The following is a 22,920-nucleotide window of genomic DNA, read 5'->3' as shown; positions in this document are numbered from 1 at the left end:
GGCTATGTGGTGTTTAAAAAAAATGAAGGAGCAGTCTCACTCAGTGCACCAATTCTAGTGCAGCTTTTAACTTTGCCTGTGCCAAAAATTAAGGAAACTTTATAAATGAATATAAGCTCCAACTTAAGGGACTTTTAAGAGGAAGAGATTTGAAATGCAGACAATCGGATTGAGAAAACATTTTTCACTCATAACTTACTAAAAGGAAGGCTGTAGGAATGAAAAATACATCCTGTGAGCTTCTTGGAAAAACTGGAACTGACATGGCCCCACATGAGGCATTTGCAAGAAGTCCCATATATGCATGGTGCATCACTCTAGAAAGCTCCGAGCTTTGTTTACATTTCTCCTAACAGATCTCTATCAAGTGATGACATTGGTATCTTCCTTTACTTTAGAAAATTCTATTTTATAATTCTATAAACAGAGGGAGGAAACAACATTATAATCAGACACTTTTCACATTTTTGGCCTTCTGATGATCACCACTTCTTAAGCTGCCTTTTGATATCCTGTAAGATTCTATCAAAAAACAGTTAATCTGTCCTGATGGGACACTGCAGATTATTCAACCATCTCTGCATAGGAAAATAACTCTTAACTCCTTCCCCAAAGCCCTTATTTTCATTCCGTAAGGAATGTACGTTGTCTATAAAATTATGTTTATAAAATTGTTTATAAAATTATGTACAGTATTCTTTAACAGTGCACACAGGTAAAAAGTGTGCACATACATCCCTCTCCGCATGCTTGACTGGACTTTCAATGTGAAAGCATGTGTGTACTTTGCTTTGAAAATAATCCCAAGAAAATGGTACTTATATTTATACTTTCTATTTAGGGTGCACAATTTTCCCAGGGTTTAATTTGCATTATATGAAAATTCAGGAGTTGCATAAATAAAATTCTGCTCAACTTCACCCCCAAGATATCTTCATGCTGCGGGTAAAAGTACACACACATTAGGCTGGTAATTATGTAGAAACCCATCTCTGTGGGTAAAGCCTAATGGTTAGTGCAGCAGGCTTTGAGCCTGGCAACCTGGGTTCAATTCCCACTGCAGCTCCTTGTGACCTTGGACAAGTCACTTAACCCTCCATTGCCCCAGGTACAAAAACTTAGATTGTGAGTCCTCTAGGGACAGAAGAAGTACCTGCATTTAACATGTACAACACTGCATACATCTAGTAGCGCTATAGAAATGATTATTATTAGTAGTAGTAAAGCACTATTTTACCCATGGAAATGGCCTTGAGAATTATCCTCCCTATTATTAAAAGAGAGCAGAAACATCCTTTATCATACCTGTCTTATAATATTTGTTGGACCAAGTCACTTCTGTTGTTAGGGACAACCGCGGGCTTAACTGGTAGTTAAAGAAAATGTCTTACTATCTGTGCTTGGATGTTGACTTAAATGTACATTGGAGCGACTGGATTTCCACACTCTGTGTTATGGATAGGTGTAACAATAACAATAATCCAGTTGTTTCATCATAAGATCATTAAATATTAGAGACTATTGAGCACCTCTGAATGTCTTGGTTTTTAACTTTTACCTTTTTGATTTCCTACCAGGCATTTTTTGAAACTGCCAGCATGATGAGGCAAGTTTCCCACAAGCACATAGTCCTGCTTCATGGAGTCTGTGTTCGTGATTTGGAAAGTATGCTCAAATTTATGACTTTACAATTTCCTTCAAACTTAAAGCATTTTTTTCCTGTACATTGTCTCTTGTGACCTCTCTTATCTAGTAAAGAGTCAGGTTAGTGAACTTCATGGTTATCATAAATGTTTGATTGGCAGCTGTTTGAACTAGAGCTGTAAGCCAAATGCTATATTTTATGCTTTATTTTCAGATCCTGTAGCTACAGCTAAGGAATCTGCAAACTTCATATTTCGACTTGTGAGAAATGATCATTTTTCTGCAGATGCATTTTAGGGAAATATATACAGGTCTCTGGGATTTCACTCCTACTTGACATCAGCTATTGCACTTGTGATAGACTCGCAGATAATGTCTGATAGAAGCAGGGACTTCATAACATTCATGTTAACACTCTTCTCTTCTTTTTCGGTACTTGTGTCATACAATATTAGTGTTAGAATGTGACAATTGCTTTCATTGCTGACTGACTTTGTTGCTTATGAAAAGTGCCAGAATGACAGATTGAAGTCCTCAGTTTCTCCACAGGCACACACACATTGTCCTGCCAATATTCATCAGTCATCTTTTGGACGGACCACATTTTAGAGTTGTTCTGGATTTTAGATTTTTTTAAATATTTTTTGTTACATTTGTACTCCGCGCTTTCCCACTCGTGGCAGGCTCAATGTGGCTTTATACAGGTACTTATTTGTACCTGGGGCAATGGAGGGTTAAGTGACTTGCCCAGAGTCACAAGGAGCTGCCTGTGCCAGGAATCGAACTCAGTTCCCCAGGACCAAAGTCCACCACCCTAACCACTAGGCCACTCCTCCAGGATGTGCTCTGGGTATTGACAATATTCAGATTGCCAGTACCTGGTTTGTGCCAATATATGCAGCAGTTACAAACTGAATAGTCGTCTGGGGCAGTTTCAGAGCAGTTTGATCCACTCCAGCTTAAACGCATGAAATCAGAAACCTTGTGGGTTTGCAGATAATCAGGTTGTGACTTGGTGCTCTGAACAGTGCAGAGGTCCAGTTAGATTTCCAGCTATCCATTCAAACCAGGATTTTTTATTAGGATGTCAGTTTTTATTTTCTATTCATGTCAGATCCACAAAATTCAACCATGATATATGAAAACAAAAAGGCAGTTGGCTATTATTTATTCAGTGGTTTGAAGGTAAGACCTGTGATTCTTTATATCGTGGCCTTTCTCTTTCATGTTTGAAACACAGCTACTTCGAAATACAACATCTAGACTTATGAGAAATTTCAGGTCTCATGATCATGTTACCTTTATTTTTGGAAAAGCTGCATTGGCTGCCTGTTGAATTTCTTTTGACATTCAAGGTCCTGTCCATGCTTTTTCCCTGAACAGTGATGCCACAAACCTTGCTGCCACTAATGCAGTCTTATACACTGGATAGAAACCAGGGGTCATCCCTCACTGTCCTGCACTAGACTACCAGGAGATTCCCCATCTCTAGAATAGTATTCCTCTTGAGCTTCAACATTATCTGTCATTCTGCAGGAAAGTAGTCATTTGACTGTTTAAACAAGCCTGTTAGCAGCAAGAACTTGGACTAATACATACTGGTTGTTTGAGCTTTGTCTTGTATGGGTGGGGTTTTTGGGGTGTTTTTCCATTTTAATATTGTACTTGTATTGAACTAATTTTAGTTGTAACTCGCTTTGAAGTATATAGAGAAGGCAAGAAATCAAATAAGTTTAAAAAGATGAGTCACTGTCCAAGTGTGTGCAATGTTTTGTGTCTGTTCTGAGACTGCCAATTTGTGCTAAAGGATGGTGGTGATGTTTTTGTATGGTTGATATTGGTTCACTGTAAACTGAACTGTGTTGGCAGCCACTTGTCATAGGCCACCAAATGGCTTTCAAATGGCAATAATTTTCAGTCATTTTATTTATTTATTTTGACATTTATACCCCACATTATCCTGAACAGATTCAATTTCAGTGTGGCTAACAGTAAATAACAGACGAGGTTTACAAAGTCATAAACAAATATCAGATATAGACCATTGATGGCCAGTTGCAATCAATATATAGAAACCTCTCAAAACTGGCTTTGAATAGTGCTGTACAGGTTTCAAAGGCTCTGTAAACTTGCATTAGTTTCATTGAGCCATCCAGTTTCCCTAACATTCTTTTGTTCTATGAATTTGAGCAGGGTTTCACTTCAGCGTTCAGTTCAGAAAAATGCCTACTATGTTATTGTTTTACATGTTAATTATGGAATATAGCGTAATGTAGTCATAGCATGTTCTATAAAACAGTGTCAATTACAGAAAGGCAGTATATCAAGAATCTAACAATCTAATCCAGATAGACCTTCTGGTCCTATTGCACCATCATATTTTATAATATTATGTGCTAGAGGCTCATTTTCAAAGCACTTAGACTTATAAAGTTGCATATGTTATGGGGCTCATTTACCATAGGTTACTATAGTACTTTGTATGTCTGAGTGCTTTGAAAATGAGCCCCTATGTAAAGTAAGTCTGTGTTCTTTGAAAATGAGCACCATAGTCTTGTTTATAAAACGTTTAAGAATGTTACTAAAAGAAAAGCAGACTTGTAGTTTTCTAATGTTAAAATAAGGAATAAAATGAATTATTTTCAAGTTAATTTCCAAATTATAAAATGTTAGAAGGAATTTTTTCTGTGTTATTGCCAATTCTGAAATGTCAAATATTAGATCCAAACACTGTTTTATCTAAAATCATATACTATAAGACATTCCAAAGTGGTGTACACTGCAATGGACTATCAATATTTCTAGGGTAATTGAAGGCACTGTCTTGCAACATCCAGCTGTGACCTTAACCCTTTAGTGTCTCTTTGTTTAATCAGGTAATATTCTTTAATTCTTTAATTATAGATATTATGGTTGAAGAGTTTGTAGACTTTGGGCCTCTTGATCTCTTTATGCACCACAAAAGTGATGTCCTTACAACTCTTTGGAAATTCAAGGTGGCAAAGCAGCTGGCGAGTGCACTCAGTTACTTGGTATGTAATAAATTAATTTTTAGTTTGAAAACTATTTTTTAAAAATACTTGTTTGTGTGACATGATGTAACTCACACGTTTAATATGTCTCTTCCCCAAAGAATTTAGAGTCTCAGCATCAGGAGATTGTGGAAGGAATTTTACATAGTCTTTCTAACAGTAAAATCCAGCTTTAAATGTAGAAAGAGTGGTTTCTAAAATTCACTGCCATATACATGTATAAAATATACATAAGTATCCTACTCATACATATTTACAGTGGGTGTTCCATGGACAGAGCTGGATGGCGTTTGTATTACATGTACACTTTACAAAATGCAGAAGTATATTTGTATAACTGGCAGACACGTACAGGCCAGATTCACAGTGGGCATTTTTACTGTATTAATTGCCTGTGCATAAATTAATATGTATATTCAGTGCTGTATCCTTATAGGTACCAGCACAATCCATTTAGTTTAGGCCTTTACTTGAAGACCTTGATGCAGTGTGCTTGGGTTTGTGAACACTGTCACATCAGAACAGGCTGTACACCTTCACCAGATAGCCACTGAGCAGGAGTCCAGGAAGCATCTGACTAGGGCCACTTTTGATACGGCATCCGGATTTTCCGCTAAAGGTATCGGCATGTGCAGACTCTCAATGCTGCATGTCTTGGATCTTGAACCAGCAGTTCAGGAAAAGTTGACAGACATCCCTTGCTGGAGCAATAATCTCTTTGAGGACAAAGTGGAAGAGGTAGGAGACCTCATAAAGAAAAGAACTGATGCCATTAAGTCCCTTTCTCAGGCCACGCCTTCTACGGCCTCCTCTTCTTGGAGGTTTTCAGGTATAAGTCGAAAGACTACCTACTACTTTGAAAGGCATAGATTCACTCCTTCATGCCATCCTCAGCAACAGGCTCGGCCTTTAAGTTCCCATCCTTGGCAGCAGCAAACTCAGAAGCTCCACTCAGCTCCCTAGTCTAAGCAGGTGACAAGCTTATGACTGGTTTCAGCAGAGCATTACCAAAGTAAAAAAGTCTGTCCCGGATGATCTACTGGTAGGAAGGAGACTAAACTTTTTTTTTAAGAAAGGTGGCCCCTTGTAACCTTGAACCCAATGGGTGTCAACTTCCTCCAAATTGCCCATCGAGAATGTCAAACTTCTGCTCTCAGCACTAGGAAGTGCTTGCAGATGAACTCTCCCGCCTTCTAAAGGCCCATGCGGTTGAACCCATTCCACCAAGGGAAGATGGGAAAGGGATTCTATTCCAGGTACTTCTTTGTGCCCAAAAAAGACGGGGTTTTCAGCCCATCCTAGATCTAAGGGATCTGAACAAATATCTGTTCAAAGTAAAATACAGGATGAATGCTCTAGGCACCCTTCTTCCCATGATTCAGAAAAACAGTTGGCTATGTTCTCTGGACTTAAAGGCTGCTTATAGCCACATCCAAATACTCCCCAGTCACAAGAAGTATCTCAGATTTTGAGTGGGGAAACACCACTACCGGTATCGTGTACTGTGTTTTGTTGGCTTTGTGTCTGCTCTGACTGTGGAATGGAAGATGAAGAAGCAGGCATCATTAAAGGTACATTAAAAGTCTTTATTGTAGAAAACTGGATAAAAGGAACCCAACATGGCCATGTTTCACCCAGCAGGGCTGCTTCAGGGGCGATATTTATACATCAAGCTGTAATGTCGTCATTCACCAAAGGTAAAAGCAGGTGTAATACAGCCAATTCACCCAGGTAAAACAGTCCATCAGACACAGGGGGATCTCTGCTCATTCTGAGTGTTCACAAAATGCCTTGCTATAGTAGCAGCATTGCTACGCAGACTGGGAATTTGTGTTGCCCTATCTGGATGATTGGCTGGTGGAGCACATCAGGGGAGGGTGCTAAAGTATCAATTTATAGAATTGTTTGGGTGTTTGAGCTACTAGGTTTTGTAATCAACTACTCCAAGTCCCATCTTCTCCCAGTACAGCAATTGGAGTACACAGTTCAAACTCGAGCCTATCCTGCTTCAGGTATGAGCAGATGCTCTCATTTGCATCGTCATTCAGGTTCAGTACAGTCAGCAGGTCACAGCTTGCCAGATGTTGAGGTGGTTGGGCCACATGGCCTCCACTGTACATATGAAGAGGAGGAGAAGGATTAGTGGTGAATTCGAGGTTGATCTTCTGGACCTTGTCACGGAAGTAGTGGGCCAGAGATTCAGGAGAGAGTGAAGGGGGGGTGGGAGCAGAGGGCACTTTGACGAGGGAGTTGAGGGTGGCGAAGAGACGACGAGGGTTAGAGCTGAGGGAATTAGTCAATTGGATGTAATAGTCCTGCTTAGCGAGGAATAGGGAGGATTGGAAGGAGGATAGCATGAATTTGAAGTGAATGAAGTCAGTAAGGGTGCGAGATTTCCTCCAGAGGCGTTCAGCCGAACGGGCGCAGGAGTGAAGGTATCGGGTGCAAGGGGTCAGCCAGGGCTGGGGATTGGTACGCCTTGTGGGCCGGGAGGTGGACGGTGCAAGGGTGTCTAGAGCAGAGGAGAGAGTGGCATTGTAAGTGGAGACAGCTTTGTCAACGGATTTGGAGGACAAGATGGAAGGGAGGAGAACAGAGATAGTAGAGGATAAGGTGGAGGGGTCAACAGCCTGGAGATTTCTGGACGTAGTAGTTAGTGTTGGGCGAGATTGAGGGGGAGGGTGCTGAAGTGTGAATGTGATAAGGTGGTGGTCGGAGAGAGGAAGAGGTGAAACGCAGAAAGTGGAGGGTGAGCAAGTAGAAGCGAGGACGAGATCAAGACAGTGGCCAGATTTGTGAGTAGGGGTGGTGGGGCTCAGTTGGAGGTTGAAGGAGGAGGTAAGAGTGAGGAACTGAGAAACATATGAATCGGAAGGGTTATCAGTGTGGTTGTTGAAGTCACCGAGAATGAGGGATGGGGATGAGGGCTCAAGAAAGATGGAGAGCCAGGCATCGAAGTCGGTAAGGAAGGATGGGAGGGATTTATCAGGGGGGCGGTAAATGACTGCAACTCTGAGTGGCAGTGGGTGGAATAGACGGATGGAGTGAACTTCAAAGGATGAGAAGCTGTGAGACTGAGGTAGGTGGAGAGGTTGGAAGCTGCAGGAGGGCGAAAGTAGTAGTCCGATGCCGCCACCGCGGCCGACTGGGCGGGGCGATTGGGAGAAAAGATAACCTCCGTGGCATAGGGCTGCGATTGAGGCAGAGTTGTCCGGGGTGAGCCAGGTTTCAGTTAGGGCGAGCAGATGAAGGGAATGGGAGATGAAGAGATCGTGGGTGAAGGGAAGTTTGTTGCAGATTGAGTGGGCATTCCACAGGGCGCACGAGAAGGGGAGGGAGGAGGGGGGGAGGGGAATAGGGATGATATTGGAGATGTCGTGGGAGCGTTTGCATAGATGAGATGAGGGTGAGGACAGGTGGGGGGGACCTGGGTTGGGGTTGATGTCACCCGCGGATAGCAGGAGAAGGAGCAAGAGAGTGCGGAGAAGTGTGGGTGAGGAAGGGCGACGAAGGCGGGATGCACTTAGGAGGAAAGGGGAAGGGTTCATGGCAGGAAGGAGGTGTTGAAGGTTGAGAGCTAGGAAGGAGGAGGAAGACAGTAGGGATGGTGAGGTGGTGGGGGACAGGGGTAGGTAGGATATTGCAGTAGTGGGGAGGACGGAAGAGGACAGGGATGGGTAGTGAGATCGTGTGGAAGACCGCGGTGAGAGGGGGAAAAGATTAGGGAGGGACAGGGCAAGGAATAGGATGTGAATGGGGGCCATGGGTAGTGACTGAGGTGTTCAAAGGGAAGGTAGGTGGGCTGGGAGACAGGCAGATGAGGATAAGCAGTCGGGCAGGAGAGTGATGAGCTGGTAGGAAGATGGGCTGGGAGGCAGGCAGGTTTCAGGGTGGGTGGTAGTCAGTCAGGTGATTGGTGGTCAGTCAGTGATTGGCTAGTAGGCAGGTTGAGTGGCAGGCTGGAGTGGTTTGAAGCAGGAGGTGGCGGACTAGGACAAGCTGATGCAGACAGACTGGAACAGGCTGGGACAAGCTAAAGCAGACGGACTGGAACAGGCTGTATCTTTCCATATAAGAATCCTGTCTCTTTACTCCATTACTATTTGTGTACCCCCCCCCCCCCCCCCAAAGGAAGGCATTCCAGGCATCGACCACCACCTCCATGGAAAATTGCTTTCTGATGTTGCTTCTAAGTCAGCCACTTTGTAACGTCATTTTATGTCCTCTAGTTATATCTCTTCCCTGTCTCTAGAAAAGATTTGTTTGTATATTAATACCTTTCAAGCATTTAAACATGTGCATCATATCTCCTCTATCCCTCTTTTGCTCTAGGGTATACATAATGAGTTCAAGTCTCTTCTCATATATCTTTTGGCACAAACCCCATACAATTTTTGCCACTTTTTCTCTGGACTGTTTCAGTTCTGTTAGTCCTTAGATACAGCCTCAAAAACTGAACACAAGTGAGGCCTCACCAATGACTTGTACAGGCGCATTAACACATCTTTTTGTCTGCTGGACATACCTCTCTCTCTATGTAGCCTAGCATCCTGGCTGTTGTGATGCTGTGTGATAACATCAACTGCTTGTATGCCTATTTAATTTTGCTGTCTACATAGAAACCTTTTACTTTTAAGCAACTTTGTTGCTACCATATTAACTTCTGTAATCTCTTTCCAATTCCAGGAAGATAAAGATTTAGTGCATGGAAATGTATGCACTAAAAATATCTTGCTTGCAAGAGAGGGGATTGACAATGAATATGGTCCATTTATAAAACTCAGTGACCCTGGGATTCCCATCACAGTGTTATCCAGGCAAGGTAAGAAGTTTCTAATCATGTTATCAGTGCTTTTTTTGTAGAAAAAAAGGTGCCGGTACTCATGGGCGGGATCACCACATATGGCTCCACCCCTATGATAGCCACACCCACATTGGCCACACCCTTTATAGCAGCCATGGCGCATATAAACAGACATCATTGAAAATATACTAGTATAGGAGAAAAAAAAATATGATTTTTTTCATTATAAAAAATTTCTGTAAGCCGTTACAGCTCCAAGTATACCCAGTGCAAAATAAGACAGCAGATGTAAACACTAAAATGAAAATAAAATGATTTTTCCTACCTTTGTTGTCTGGTGACTGTTTTTCTATCCATATTGGTCCCAGCCTCTGATTCTGCTGCTCTCTATCTGTTCTTTTAACTCCGTTTCCAGGGCTTCCATTCCATTTATTTCTTTCCTTTCCTCTTCTTCATTTCTTGCCCTACATCCATAAGTAAAAGCTGGATCCTCCTCTGCAGAATTGACTGGAGGAGGTACAACGTGGATCCAGCTTTTGCCTATTTTCTCCATCCGTGTGCTGTTTCTCTCCTCTTTCCTTTCCCTCATCTCCATCCTTGTGCATCTTCTTTTTTCTTTCCTCCGCTCCATCCATGTCCAGCATTTCTCCTCTCTTCCCTCCCCTGTATCCATATAAAGAAATAATTCTCTCTCCCCACTCCTCCATCCAAGTGCATTTCTCCTCTCTCCCCGCCAACCCCTCCATCCATCCATGTCCAGCAATTCTCCTCTATCTCCTGCTCTCTTCTCCATCCATGTCCAGCATGTCTCCTCTCTCCCCTCCCATATCCAGCAATCCTTCTCTGCCCCCTGTCCTCCCCTGCCATCCATGTCCAGCAATTCTTCTGTCCCCTGTCCTCCCCTGCCATGCATGTCCAGTGATTATCCTGTCTCCCCTGCCCTCCCCTTCCATCCATGTCCAGTATGTCCCCTCCTTCCCCTGCCCTTCCCTCCCATCCATGTCCAGCGATTCTTCTCTGCCCCCTGTCCTCCCCTGCCATCCATTCTTCTCTGCTCTGTCTTCTCCTGCCATCCATGTCCAGCAATTCTTTTCTGTCCCCTGTCCTCCCCTGCCATGCATGTCCAGTGATTATCCTGTCTCCCCTGCCCTCCAGCCCCAGCATCAGACCCTTCTCTACAGATCAGCCCCAAACCTCAGCGTCTGTCTTTGGTCCCTTTTTCTCCCAGCCACAGAGTCAGACTCTTCTCCCTATATCAGCTCCCAGCCCCAGCAAAATATCCTTCTCTCTCCTCAACCCCTAGCGCCCAGCAGGTGCCCTGTTCTCCCATCCCCAGGGTCTGCTATTCATCCAGCCCCCACATCATCAGACCTTCTCCCCACCCGACGTCGAGATCCAGCGCCCCTGCCCCAGCTGCCCGCCCTCTTGGCTTCCCAACAGCCCTGCTGCTTTCCGGTCCAAACCTCTCCCCCCCCCCCCCTTCCGCGACGCGTTTCAATCTTTTATTTATTTTTTTTACATGCAGTCACAGCGCCGGCGTTGCTGAGAGAACCAGGCTTGCCTCCTCCTGCCTTCCTTCCCTTCGCTGTTCGCTGCCTCTCAGTGTCCCGCCTTCGCGGAAACAGGAAACACGTCACAGGAAGGCGGGACACTGAGAGGCAGCGAAGGGAAGGAAGGCAGGAGGAGACGAGCCTGGTCCTCTCAGCAACGCCGGCGCTGTGACTGCACGTAAAAAAAATAAATAAAAGATTGAAACGTGGAGGGGGGGGGGAGAGGTTTGGACCGGAAAGCAGCAGGGCTGTCGGGAAGCCAAGAGGGCAGGCAGCTGGGGCAGGGGCGCTGGATCTCGACGGGCAGCAGGAACGGATAGCAGGCGGCAGGAAAAAAAGGTGCCGGTACGCTGTACCAGCGCGTACCGGCACAAAAAAAGCACTGCATGTTATGCTAATTCTGCTAGATTTAGTGGACACGATGTATATTTGTATTAAATGTTAAATAACTCTTAAAAACAACAAATCTGATTATCAAGGAATTTCTACCCAAGCATTGCAAGTAAGAAAACCCTTTTAGTGAAGCCCATAGCATTGTCTGTCTGTCTTCCTAAGTATTGTTTACTTATAGTGACGATTACATTGTCCTTTGACACACAGGGACAAAGGTACAAAGGCAGCAATTCTGTAAATTGGAGCCACAGTCTAGGTACTTCAGTGCTGTGTGCTTAGCACCAATTCTGTACTGGAGTCTTGGAACCAAGATTCCATTATAGAATACTAGCTTGAGTCAGCATTGGTATGCCCTGTTATGCCATGTCAACAGCAGGCATAAGTTGTCGAGCCTAGAATTTGGAAGATAGAGCGAAAAATAAATATTAATAAATAAAAATGATGCGTGTAAGTTATAGTATTCTTTAAAGTACTTATGTAACTGAAAGACATGCCCATGGTGCGCTCATGCTCTACCCAATTATATGCCCCCTTGCAGTTAGGCACTGTGGCACTTAGGCACCGCGTTATAGAATAACATCTAGTGCACACAGGTACCCAACTGTCAGTGGCTGGTACCTGTAGGCGTCAGCTTATAGAATTGCCCTTTAAGCTTTTTTTCCATGGAGACAAAATAGGGAAAATGTTTTAGCACATTTGCAAACAGAGCTGCTGATCTGACAGAATAAGTATTTAAGTTTCATGTTTAAAAATTTTTTTTTTACATGTCTAGACGTTAATTGCTGGTTTACTCTTTCCAAAAATACTAGGACTAGGAGGCACGCAATGAAGCTACTAAATAGTAAATTTAAAACAAACCAGAGAAAATATTTCTTCATTCAATTTTATTTGTTACGTTTGTATCCCACATTTTCCCACCTATTTGCAGGCTCAATGTGGCTTACATAGTACCGTAAAGGCGTTCGCCAATTCTGGTATGAACAAATACAGTAATGTGGTAGAATAAGGTTCGCGTGTACAGACACATTAGGGAATCGTAGAGAGGAAGAGGAGTTATATGTCCATTATGAGTTTTGGTTTCGTTGTGTTGCAGGGTACAGGCATTTAAGTTGGGTTGGTAGGGTGTGCCTTTTTGAACAGGTTAGTTTTTAATGATTTCCGGACGTTTAGGTGATCATAAGTTTTCACGGCTTTTGGTAATGCGTTCCATAGTTGTGTGCTTATGTAGGAAAAGCTGGATGCATAGGTTGATTTGTATGTATTTATTTGTTTGTTACATTTGTATCCCACATTTTCCCATCTATTTGCAGTCTATTTGAGTCCTTTGCAGCTTGGGTAGTGGAGATTTAGGTATGTTTGTGTTGATCCTCTGGTTGGAAGGTCTATGAGGTCTGTCATGTATCCCAGGGCTTCGCTGTAGATAATTTTATGAACCAGGGTGCAGATTTTGAAAGCAATACGTTCTTTGTTTGGGAGCCAGTGCAGTTTTTCTCGGAGGGATTTGGTGCTTTCGAATCGCGTTTTTCCAAATATAAGCCTGGCTGCCGTGTTTTGAGCATCTGAAGTTTCTTAATAATTTGTTCTTTGCGTCCTGCATAAATTCCGTTGCAGTGGCCTAGTACCATTGATTGTATCAAGTTGCGAAATGTTTCCCTCGGGAAGAATGGTTTCACGCATTTGAGTTTCCACATTGAGTGGAACATTTTCTTTGTTGTAGATTTCACTTGGTTCTCTAGTGTGAGGTTACGGTCGATTGTAACGCCGAGAATTTTCAGGCTGTCTGAGATAGGGAGGGTATAATCTGGGGTGTTTGTTTGTGGGTTTGTTCGTATTGTATTGGGATGAGAGGATGAGAAAGTGTGTTTTTTCTGTGTTCAGTTTTAGTTGAAATGCGTTTGCCCATGAGTCCATGATATTCAAGCTGAGCTTGATTTCGTGTAGTTAAGCTCTGGAAATCATTGCCAGAGAATGTGGTAAACAGTTAACTTAGCAGTGTTTAAAAAAGATTTGGATAATTTCCTAAAAGAAAAGTTCATAAGCCATTATTAAGATAAACTTGAGAAAATCCGCTGTTTATTTCTAGGATAAGCAACATAAAATCTGTTTTACTGTTCTAGGATCTTGACAGATACTTGTGGCCTGGATTGGCCATTGTTGGAAACAGGATACTGGGCTTGATAGACCTTCAGTCTGTCCCATTATGGCAACACTTTTGTTCTTATGTTGTTTTACTGTGATTGCAGTAAGATTTTGCAGTTATCACTGGTTAATGGCTAAATTTCACACTGTAACTGCCATTCTGTTAATATAGAAAAATGTTTTTTAATGTGCATTAACTGAATGGCAAATTGACATACTGCAGTTAGCTGCATCTATTTAGGTGGAATTACCTGTACCATTTTATCTGCCTTATTAACATGTAGTAATTTCCTGCGTGTAAACGGTAAGATGCATTCTCTACCCGTTCCCTGCCCCCTCCTTGTTAGGTGTCATGGAACGCCTAGCCACCCACCTTGGGCTGTTCTGCGGCCACTAAGAGGGTCTATCCGCAGCACAGCTCAGGTCTGCCTGCACGTACCACTTGTGCTCTATACTAGCACTCTCCTCCCACCTCCTGGGTCCCAGCTGCCTCTGGGCGAGTCTCTTACTCAAATTATCCCCAGTGATTTCTAGGTTACTGGGGCCACAATCCCAGTGGTCCCACAGTTTCTGGAAAGCACTCCCAGACCCAACACACAAACCACCAGGATTCTTAGTCCAGACAAGCAGAGGCAATAAACTAAAAATGTTTATTGTCATGAAAAATTAAAACAGTAAACAGAAAAGGTGCAAACAGTAACAAGCAACTGAAATATGGATCAATTATAACACTATCTAAACATTTGTTTACTATCTAAATAGTACCTAGGAAGTTCAGGGCATATAGCTGCTCACAAGTTATCAAATATAACTGTTCACAGGGCCTCGGCAAAGAAATCTCTCTCTCCCTCTTCTCTCTGGCTAAGCCTGGGGGAAAAGGCAGTACATCCCATATGAGTTGAGCTCCTGGGCCAATCAGAGCAACAAGTTTTAAAAGTAGCTGGCCACATCACTGCAGGTTAACTTCTTCTGTGTGTGCTAACTAAAGAAGGAACAGCCATTTCTCTTTAGCAGTTTTAAACATAAACATGCACCAACTGCTGGCCAAACTAGAGAAATACACTTCAAGAAATAATCAATACATTTTGCAGGCTTAAAACCCACCATTTTGTCACATTAGGTAGTTAGCATGGTTATTAACTGTTAGCACGTGCTAACTGTTGTAATTACAGCTAACATAGCTTAGTGAATAGGCCTGTAGATATGTTGTAAACTCATTTTTCACTATCTAGTCCCTAAACAGATATTAAAAAATCACCACACACAGATGATTTACGTGTAATACAGCCACAGTCCTTTCATTCCTTTGAGCTATTTTATTATTATTAGAGTTCATCCTCATTTGCTGCATTTGTGTCACCATATCTCATTTTAACCGCTCTTGTAATTTTTTATGCAGTTAGCACTTAAGTATTAGATCCTTCTTTTATTGCTCTTTAAAGTTATTAGTTTAGGGCTAGATTTTATATATGGCACCTAAAAAATCGGCACAGAAAAAAAAGCACTACTCTATAAAATATGCTTAAAGTTAGGTACGGTTTGTAGAATAGTGCTTATGCGCAGGAATCGCGTCTAACTTTAGGTGCGACCATTTGCATCAACTGAAATGTGGTACAAATCCTCACACTAAATTAGGTGCAGATCCGCCTTATTCTAGAATTACACATGTAAATTCTAGGAACACCCCCGATGTGCCCATGACCCTCATGTTTCTTCGCCCCCCCCCCCCAATCCAGTGCTTAAATTTATGCGTGTACATTTCAATTAAATTTAATTAGTGCCAATAATTGACAAGTGAATTATTGGCACTAATTATCTTGTCATTCAGTTAAATTGTGTGTGCCCAAATTTGTGCACCCAATTTTTAGCACTTTTTATAGAATTAGGGGGTCAGTGTATTATCAAATTTGATGGAGGTTTACTAGCTTGCAAGGCACATAGATTATGTACCTCTGCAATGTCACTAAGTATGGCATAATATAGAGTTAGATTCTGAGCAGTCTGAATGAATAAAGTGTAGGATGTTTTTAATTTAGAAGTGTCCATTTTCATTACTTAGTTGATAATATCAAGTGCTGCTGTCATCAATATATGGTGGAAGCATATATCTTCTAGTTGTATTGTCTGGGTGGAATGACCTTGTGCCTTGGGCTTTCAGTTTCTCCATACAGGGTATTAACTGCCAATTAATTCTCTGATCATTGTAAATTTAACCTAAAGGTATCGTATAAAGATGTCATTTGCAGCCTGGATTTTATAGTGACTTCTCACAGGTCTGTAACATTTCATGTACTTTGCTACACAATGTGCTTTCTCTTAGAATGTGTGGAACGCATTCCCTGGATTGCCCCTGAATGTGTTGAGGATACCAAAAACCTCAGTGTTGCAGCAGACAAGTGGAGCTTTGGTACAACTCTGTGGGAAATCTGTTATAATGGGGAACTGCCTCTGAAGGATAAGACATTAGCAGAGGTAATCTGAAAAAATGTAATGTCATGGAAAACAATGCTCATAACCAGTGCCTACAGATTTTTTTTTCTTACTAATTCTATGATACTCTAAATAGCATTCTCCTAATTCCCATAATTTATGAATGTCTTAATGTGAATATTTTATCGTGATAAGGCGGATTATAAATGATAAACCATGTTTCCTTTTGTGTTTTTAAAGTTTATCCTACTGGTGCATTAATTCAGTACTCTGGTGCAATCATGATCTTTAGCAACTGGTCACTCATACAGTTGCTGTTCTTTCTGCCTGCCTTGTCTTCCTTAGCATGGTGGTCTGATCTGGATTGGTGATTGTCCCTAATAAATCATATGTTTATTGCTCAGATGCATGTGGCACCCTGTCATTTGCCTTTCTGCCTGATCCTTGTCATTCCTATAGTTTCTGCTCTCTCTTCTTGCCTGCCTAGTTCATGATAGTCTGACCTAGCTTACAGTCTTCCTTCTCTGCCTCTGTCAAATGCCATATGAGGCCACTTAGAAAAGTGTTTTGCTTCTGCATTTGTCACATTCTCTGATCTCTAAATTATGGGATTCTTCTACTAGCTTCAGTGTACTGGTCCATCTGATTTTCCTTTCAATGCCTCCTATCTGCCAATCTGCCTTATAGGTCTCTCAGAATCTTACCCTTGCCATTAATTGCTGCACCTGCCTAATTTTTAGTAGTAGTTATTGGTACTGTCTGAACTCCAAAACACGGAATTTGCAACCAGTTTTATCTTCCTAAATTCTACTTAGTTTATACTGCATAGTCAGTAATAGCAAAGAATGTCATAAAATGTCAGAGGTAAAAACAAAACAAAATATAGTTCCGTAACCTTCAACTGTTTGGTTGCCAATAATAACTTCTCTTCAGAATTATGTGGAACTATATTTATTTCAAATAGAATGTGATTATTTTTTACTACTAAGTCAAGAAATAATTTTTTGCTGGAAACTGTTCTACATAAGAAATGTTGAATCAAGTCTGTAGTGTAGAATGGTGAGAACTCCTAAATGAATAAATACTAATGTAGGAGTCAGAAAATGATCTCATATACTGGTCCCACTGATGTCATCAGTGTGGGACCAGCATTGGAGATAAAAGCAGCAGCATCCTGCAGAGCAGCCACGGGGTATTCCCTAAGGGGCATGCCAGGCCCCTTGTGAGCTCCTTTGGCGTCCCCATGGAGCCTTGGTGGACCTGGATATTTTGTAGATGGACATGTCTGACTTCTTCCAGATTGAGGTATTTTGAAGAACTTTGTCTTTGTTGCTGTTATAGGGAAACACAGCTAAGGTTAAAAATTTAGGAGTGAGTTGCTTCTACTCCAGGTTGGATAGAGAGACATTTGGTGACATTGAATAAGAATATTGCTTCTTCTCCTCCTATAGCTGGTAATGAATCAGGTGCTTCATGATTTCAGGGGAGAGGTTCTCCCTCAGCCACCCATTCCTTCCCATCTTTCCCCTATTGGAGATTTGTCCCAAGAAGGTTTTTTTTTTCCCCTGAAGAGAGGGATTTGACTTTGCAGCAGTCATTACCACAGCCGTCTTTTGCTTTGAAGGCTGTGAAATTTCCTGTTGAAACCCTAGTCAAAGAGGTTGAGGCTTCACAGATTTCTTTGATGTGTGGAAAGTGGTTAAACGGACTGAAGCAATGTTAAGAGGACCAGTCCAACAACTCTGAGTTTTCTCAACAAGTGTTCTCAAAGGTGGAGGATTTGGACTCTAAAATTCAACAAACTGATATTGTTTGTAAGAAGTTTGAATCTCAGATTGGTGTGATACAACAAGTAGGACCATCTGGGATTAAAGAGAGCCTGTATTTGCATAGACAAGTAGAGAGGATGGAAAATGAGTTCAGAGCTACTAAATTGAGATTGTAAAATGTTTCAGTATGTCCATTATTATCTGCTGAGATATTTCTGAGGAAATATTTCAAAGAAATGTTGGTTTTGCCTAATGTAGATACTGTGATTGTTACTAAATACTATTATATACCTGAAAAAGTTCTGAAAGAAAGCCAAGATGAGTTAGTTCCAGATGGAGCCAATGCGATGGAAAAGTTGACTCTGTTTTTTTTTTTTTTTAAATAAACTACTCAGGATAATATATCAGCTCGGTCTACTCTCCTGGTTTCCTTTTCTTCAGAGCCAGATAAAGCTATAGTTTTGCATAATTACTTTAGAAAGGAAGATAAAAAGTTTTCCAGATATGTCTATGATTACTCAATTAGGATGTAAACTGTTTCTTTAGTGAAAACCAAGAGCTTTAGCCCTTGGTGCTAATTTCTTTTTGAAATGTTTCTCCAAGTGTTTAATTACTTTATCAGATGTTAAATATGTCTTCTTTGAACCTGAGCAGTTGGAAAGACTGATAGATAGGGAAGCTGTCATGAGTGGTATAATTGATTTTAGAAAAAAAATGCTCATTTGTTATCCAGGTTGAAATGACTATTTTAGTCTTGATTTCTTTGAGGTTTTTTTTTTTCTTGTTCTGTGTATCGTTCTTTCCTGCTGCCATGATGTGGACTAGAATAACATAACATAGTAGATGACAGCAGATAAATGTTTTCGTTTTGAAGTGTTCGTACTTTTGTTTATATGAATTATAATTAAAATGATCTCACACAAAAAAAATTATTCATGTCCTTAAATGTATCTATAATTGTGGACAATCAATGTTAATTAAGCATATAATACAGCTGCTGTCAATCCTGTTTTACAGAAGGAAAGATTCTATGAAGGGCACTTCATGCTAGTAACTCCATCCTGCACGGAACTGGCAGACCTGATGAAGCAGTGCATGAATTATGATCCTAACCAAAGACCGTTTTTCAGAGCAATTATGAGGGACATAAATAAACTGGAAGAACAAAGTGAGAATTAGTTTTTCTACTTGCTTGAGGTTTTATAACATTTAAAAACTATGGGAAACGGTGGTAAGCCAGAGTTGGATGGGGATGGGACTTGATATGCTGCCTTTCTGTGGTTACAATTAAAGCTGTTTACTTATTTTGTACCTGGGATAACAGAGGGTTAAGTGACTTGCCCAGAGTCTCAAGGAACTGCAGTGAGAATTGAACCCAGTTCAAAAGGATCAAAGTCCGCTGCACTAACCACTAGGCTTCTCCTCTACTCATTCTCATTCTTGTACTGTCTAAAATACAATGGCAGAATATTATCAGATGATTACCTATGGCAGGACTGTATACAACGGCAACAAACAGATTTAGGAGTTCATTCTAGAAAATGTAGGAGCCATTCACACACACACAAAGTAATGTCGTACATGTAAATTGGCAAATGTATTTAAGTAGCAGGACATAATATACAAATCCAAGATCTTTTGACTTGCTCATAGTGATCAACAGAAGTGCAAGGTGTGTTGTGGGAGCCAAAAATTAGACTTAGGCCTCTATTTTAAAAGCACCTCTGCATGTAAATAGCAACACTTCCATATATAGATTGCAAACGCATGTAAACGGTAATTTTAAAATCTGCTATTTTCGCATGGAGAGCCACATCATATAGATTTCAAGGTGATTTGAGTAGAATGGGGCTTGCGTGGGACAAAAATCTACATGTGTATCCCGCCTTTCAAAAAAGGGAATGCATATTTATGGGGAAAGATATCCCTGTTGGATTTTATATGAATAATTAAGGGAATCATTCTCCTTAATCCCCTATTGTTTGTCTCCAAATTGAAACCAGATTAAAAGTATAGCCCTACCATTTAATTGGTTGCACTTACATGTAGAGGTTTGGAAAATGGGGATTTACATGTTGAAGCGGCACCGTGTACACATGGAAATTATGAAATCGCCACTGCTATGTGGAAGCTGCCAAGTTTGTGCCATTCACTTGATCCATGTGCCCATTTCTAAAATGACTGCTACCCCATACATGCCGGCAAATACATTAATTGTTTTCAGGTATTATGGAAAGGGCTCTGCATCAGAGCTGCTGAAATTGAACACGTTGCGACTTGGCTTTCTCAATTCCGATAACTACGTTCTCTGTAGAATAAGACTTCATCCTATATAATAAAACGCATCGCCAACATTCTGAAGCTGACTGCATGGCTGAGGCATTCCTGCTCTCTGTATCCATCTCCTGAATTGACATCACGTACTTCCGGGTACGTCACAAGCAGAAGTGACCAGCCACACAAGGTTTCTCGGCTTCAGAATGTTGGAGGTGCATTCTATTAAATAGGATTGGTCAGTTCCTTGAAGCACAGCCAGAGCTCAGTGTCCTGCACAGTAACGCTCAGACACCAGAGAGAAAGGGGGGCCCTGACACCAGAGGGGGGGAGGTATCTCTGTCACACACACACTCTCTCTCTCACACAGTCAATGTCTTTCTCTCACTCTCACACACTGTTTCTCACACACTCTGAGGCTTATTTTCAAAGCACTTAGCCTTCCAAAGTTCCATAGGTTTCTATGGAACTTTGGAAGGCTAAGTGCTTTGAAAATATGCCTCAAAGTCTCACACTGTATCACATTCACTCTCTATGTGTCACACAGTCACTCACACACTCTCTTGGTCTCATACACTCAGTCTCACAGAGAGTCTGTGTCTCACACACACTCTCTCGCACACACTGTATCTGTGTGAAACACACACACTCTCTCTCTCACACTGTGTCTCATACGCACTTGCACACACTCTCATTCTCACACACACACTGTCTCTCTCACAGACACACTCGCACCCAGACTCTCTCTCTCTCTCTCACAGACACACACACTCACACACACAGTCACTCTCTCTCACATACACACTCTCAAACATACACACTCCGAGGAAAACCTTGCTAGCGCCCATGTCATTTGTGTCAGAAACGGGCCTTTTTTACTAGTATGATATAAGACCCTCTTTTTAATCAGCGTAATTTTTGAGATTTTTGATGTCTGCTACACATGCAGCAGAGTGCAATTTTATAAGGCAATTCTAGATGTAAAACAGTGTTTATGAACAAATGACCTTTTGTGTACTTTCCCTCCCAATATGAAGGTAAAAGTACATGTATAATCCCTGAGTATGTGTACTCTTACCATCATCCTTTAGAAATGTTCCTGGGGAGATGGGTGTGTGTGTGGTTTATTTACATACATACTTTTGGATCTTGGAAAGTATGCATGTGTTTTTCTCTGAAAAGACTACCCACACATTAAAGTAAATACAAATTTGTACAGGTAGATTTCAAAGCAAACTTAACAGCCTGTAAATTTATGCATGCCATTATAAAACGATCCCTGTAATCTACTAACTTCTACCTGAACCGTTGAACTAAACCCAGCTGTACAAGTGAGGTTCATCGAATTAATCCATCCCCTCTGCTTTCTCATCATACCTACCTTCTATGAAGCAATATGACATAGTATGTCCAGAATTAGGTACACATCCTCTAGATAAACTACATTTGATAGCTGTGTCTAAGAAAATATTGATGTAGTCTTAGAATTTACATTGTGCAGAAAGATGAACTGGCCTTTAGGGTGCTGTGATTTTACAGGGGGTGTGCCACAACCCACGGTCTCACTCAGAATTTTTGTTTATCGTTTTGTTCTGTTCCCACCCCCCACTTCCCTGCCTCCTAAATATCAGATCCAGACATTGTTTCAGAAAAAACACCATCTGGAGAAATTGATCCAACTCTTTTTGAAAAAAGATTTTTGAAACGTATCAGAGATTTGGGTGAGGTAAGTCAGAAGGCATTCAGTATGAATAATATGGTCCTAGGTATTTATGCAGTATATTTGTCCTTATGTTAAGCATGTTGGTGCTTGTTAAGCATGTTGGTGCTTCTTCATGGCAGGATATCATCTTGTAGTATGTCTGTTTTCTTGCATTTTTTATCTTTATTTTGATTTTCTGCAGCACTTAATTATATCTCTGTAGTGCCAGTATTTAGTATCAGTAATTAACGTGGAGAAAACAGGATTCTTCGCAGATTGTGGTACCTTTATTGGATTAAGTTAAGAATGATCCCCAATAGTATTTACATGATCTTTAAAGATCCCATAGATTCCTACTTCAGATGTTCAACAGAATGTAACTTGACATGCAAAACGTTCACTATAATGTACTAGAATGAAAATTGAACAATAAATGGTACAATTTTCTGTCAAATATGAATTGAAGGATTCCATCTGTAGTGATCTCAGAATGCTGAAATTATAGAAAGTAACTATGAAATATATGTGGTGTTAGCACTTGAGTGCAAATCTGTACTACAGTATCTTCTGTAATTTCAGTCTAGGGGTGTGTGTGTGTGTTTTTGGTTTTTTAACCAAATAGAATGTCTCACCACCTCCATCTTAAGGTTGACAGATTGAACTAGTCTGGTGCCATGGCAGTATCTTATATCGTTAAATGATACATTGATTTCCTGGTTTAGATTTCACTTCCTGGGCCATTGTCCTGCTGTTGCTAACTAGACAAATCAAGTGTCATAGAAGGCAATTCTGACGGATATTACTTTCTGCCTGTGTTTTACTATAGTGGGAAGACTGAGGTATCAGTTTAAGAGTGTAGCAAAAGTGCTAAAAGGTTTTGCATTCTTCCAGATTCAATTAGTAATTGATCTGGCCTGTAAGCCACTCTGGTCAAGCTCCTCTTATGTGATGTAAGCTGCAGGAGACAGCCAGAAGAAATTGATGTGTATTACTATTTATTTATTTATTTATTGGGATCTATTAACTACCTTTATGAAGAGATTCGCCCAAGGCGCGGTGTACAGTAGGTATAGTTTAACATAAAACTTATAATTTTGTTAACAGCATAATAGTAAAATAACCAAGAATAAACATAAATACAATAAATGAGATAAACTTGAAAACAGTAAACTGAAACATAATA

The 22,920-nt window shown here is 41.1% G+C and overlaps 1 protein-coding gene across 1 annotated transcript in view; it reads left to right on the top strand.

Moving 5' to 3' along the window:
* The window catches only part of JAK1 (Janus kinase 1), a 212,802-nt gene that overhangs the window by 169,689 nt on the left and 20,193 nt on the right, over nucleotides 1-22,920 (top strand). Inside the window, exons 13-18 of the mRNA XM_030207520.1 lie at nucleotides 1,578-1,665; nucleotides 4,549-4,676; nucleotides 9,363-9,498; nucleotides 15,883-16,034; nucleotides 18,779-18,929; nucleotides 21,667-21,761. Of these exons, the coding sequence (XP_030063380.1) occupies nucleotides 1,578-1,665; nucleotides 4,549-4,676; nucleotides 9,363-9,498; nucleotides 15,883-16,034; nucleotides 18,779-18,929; nucleotides 21,667-21,761 (750 nt within the window). The remainder of the gene's footprint in view (nucleotides 1-1,577; nucleotides 1,666-4,548; nucleotides 4,677-9,362; nucleotides 9,499-15,882; nucleotides 16,035-18,778; nucleotides 18,930-21,666; nucleotides 21,762-22,920) is intronic.

This window comes from Microcaecilia unicolor, chromosome 6 (genome assembly GCF_901765095.1).
Source record: "Microcaecilia unicolor chromosome 6, aMicUni1.1, whole genome shotgun sequence".
NCBI lineage: Eukaryota > Metazoa > Chordata > Amphibia > Gymnophiona > Siphonopidae > Microcaecilia > Microcaecilia unicolor.
The sequence above is the reverse complement of the archived record's forward strand: the minus strand, read 5'-3'. Positions and strand labels throughout refer to the sequence as shown.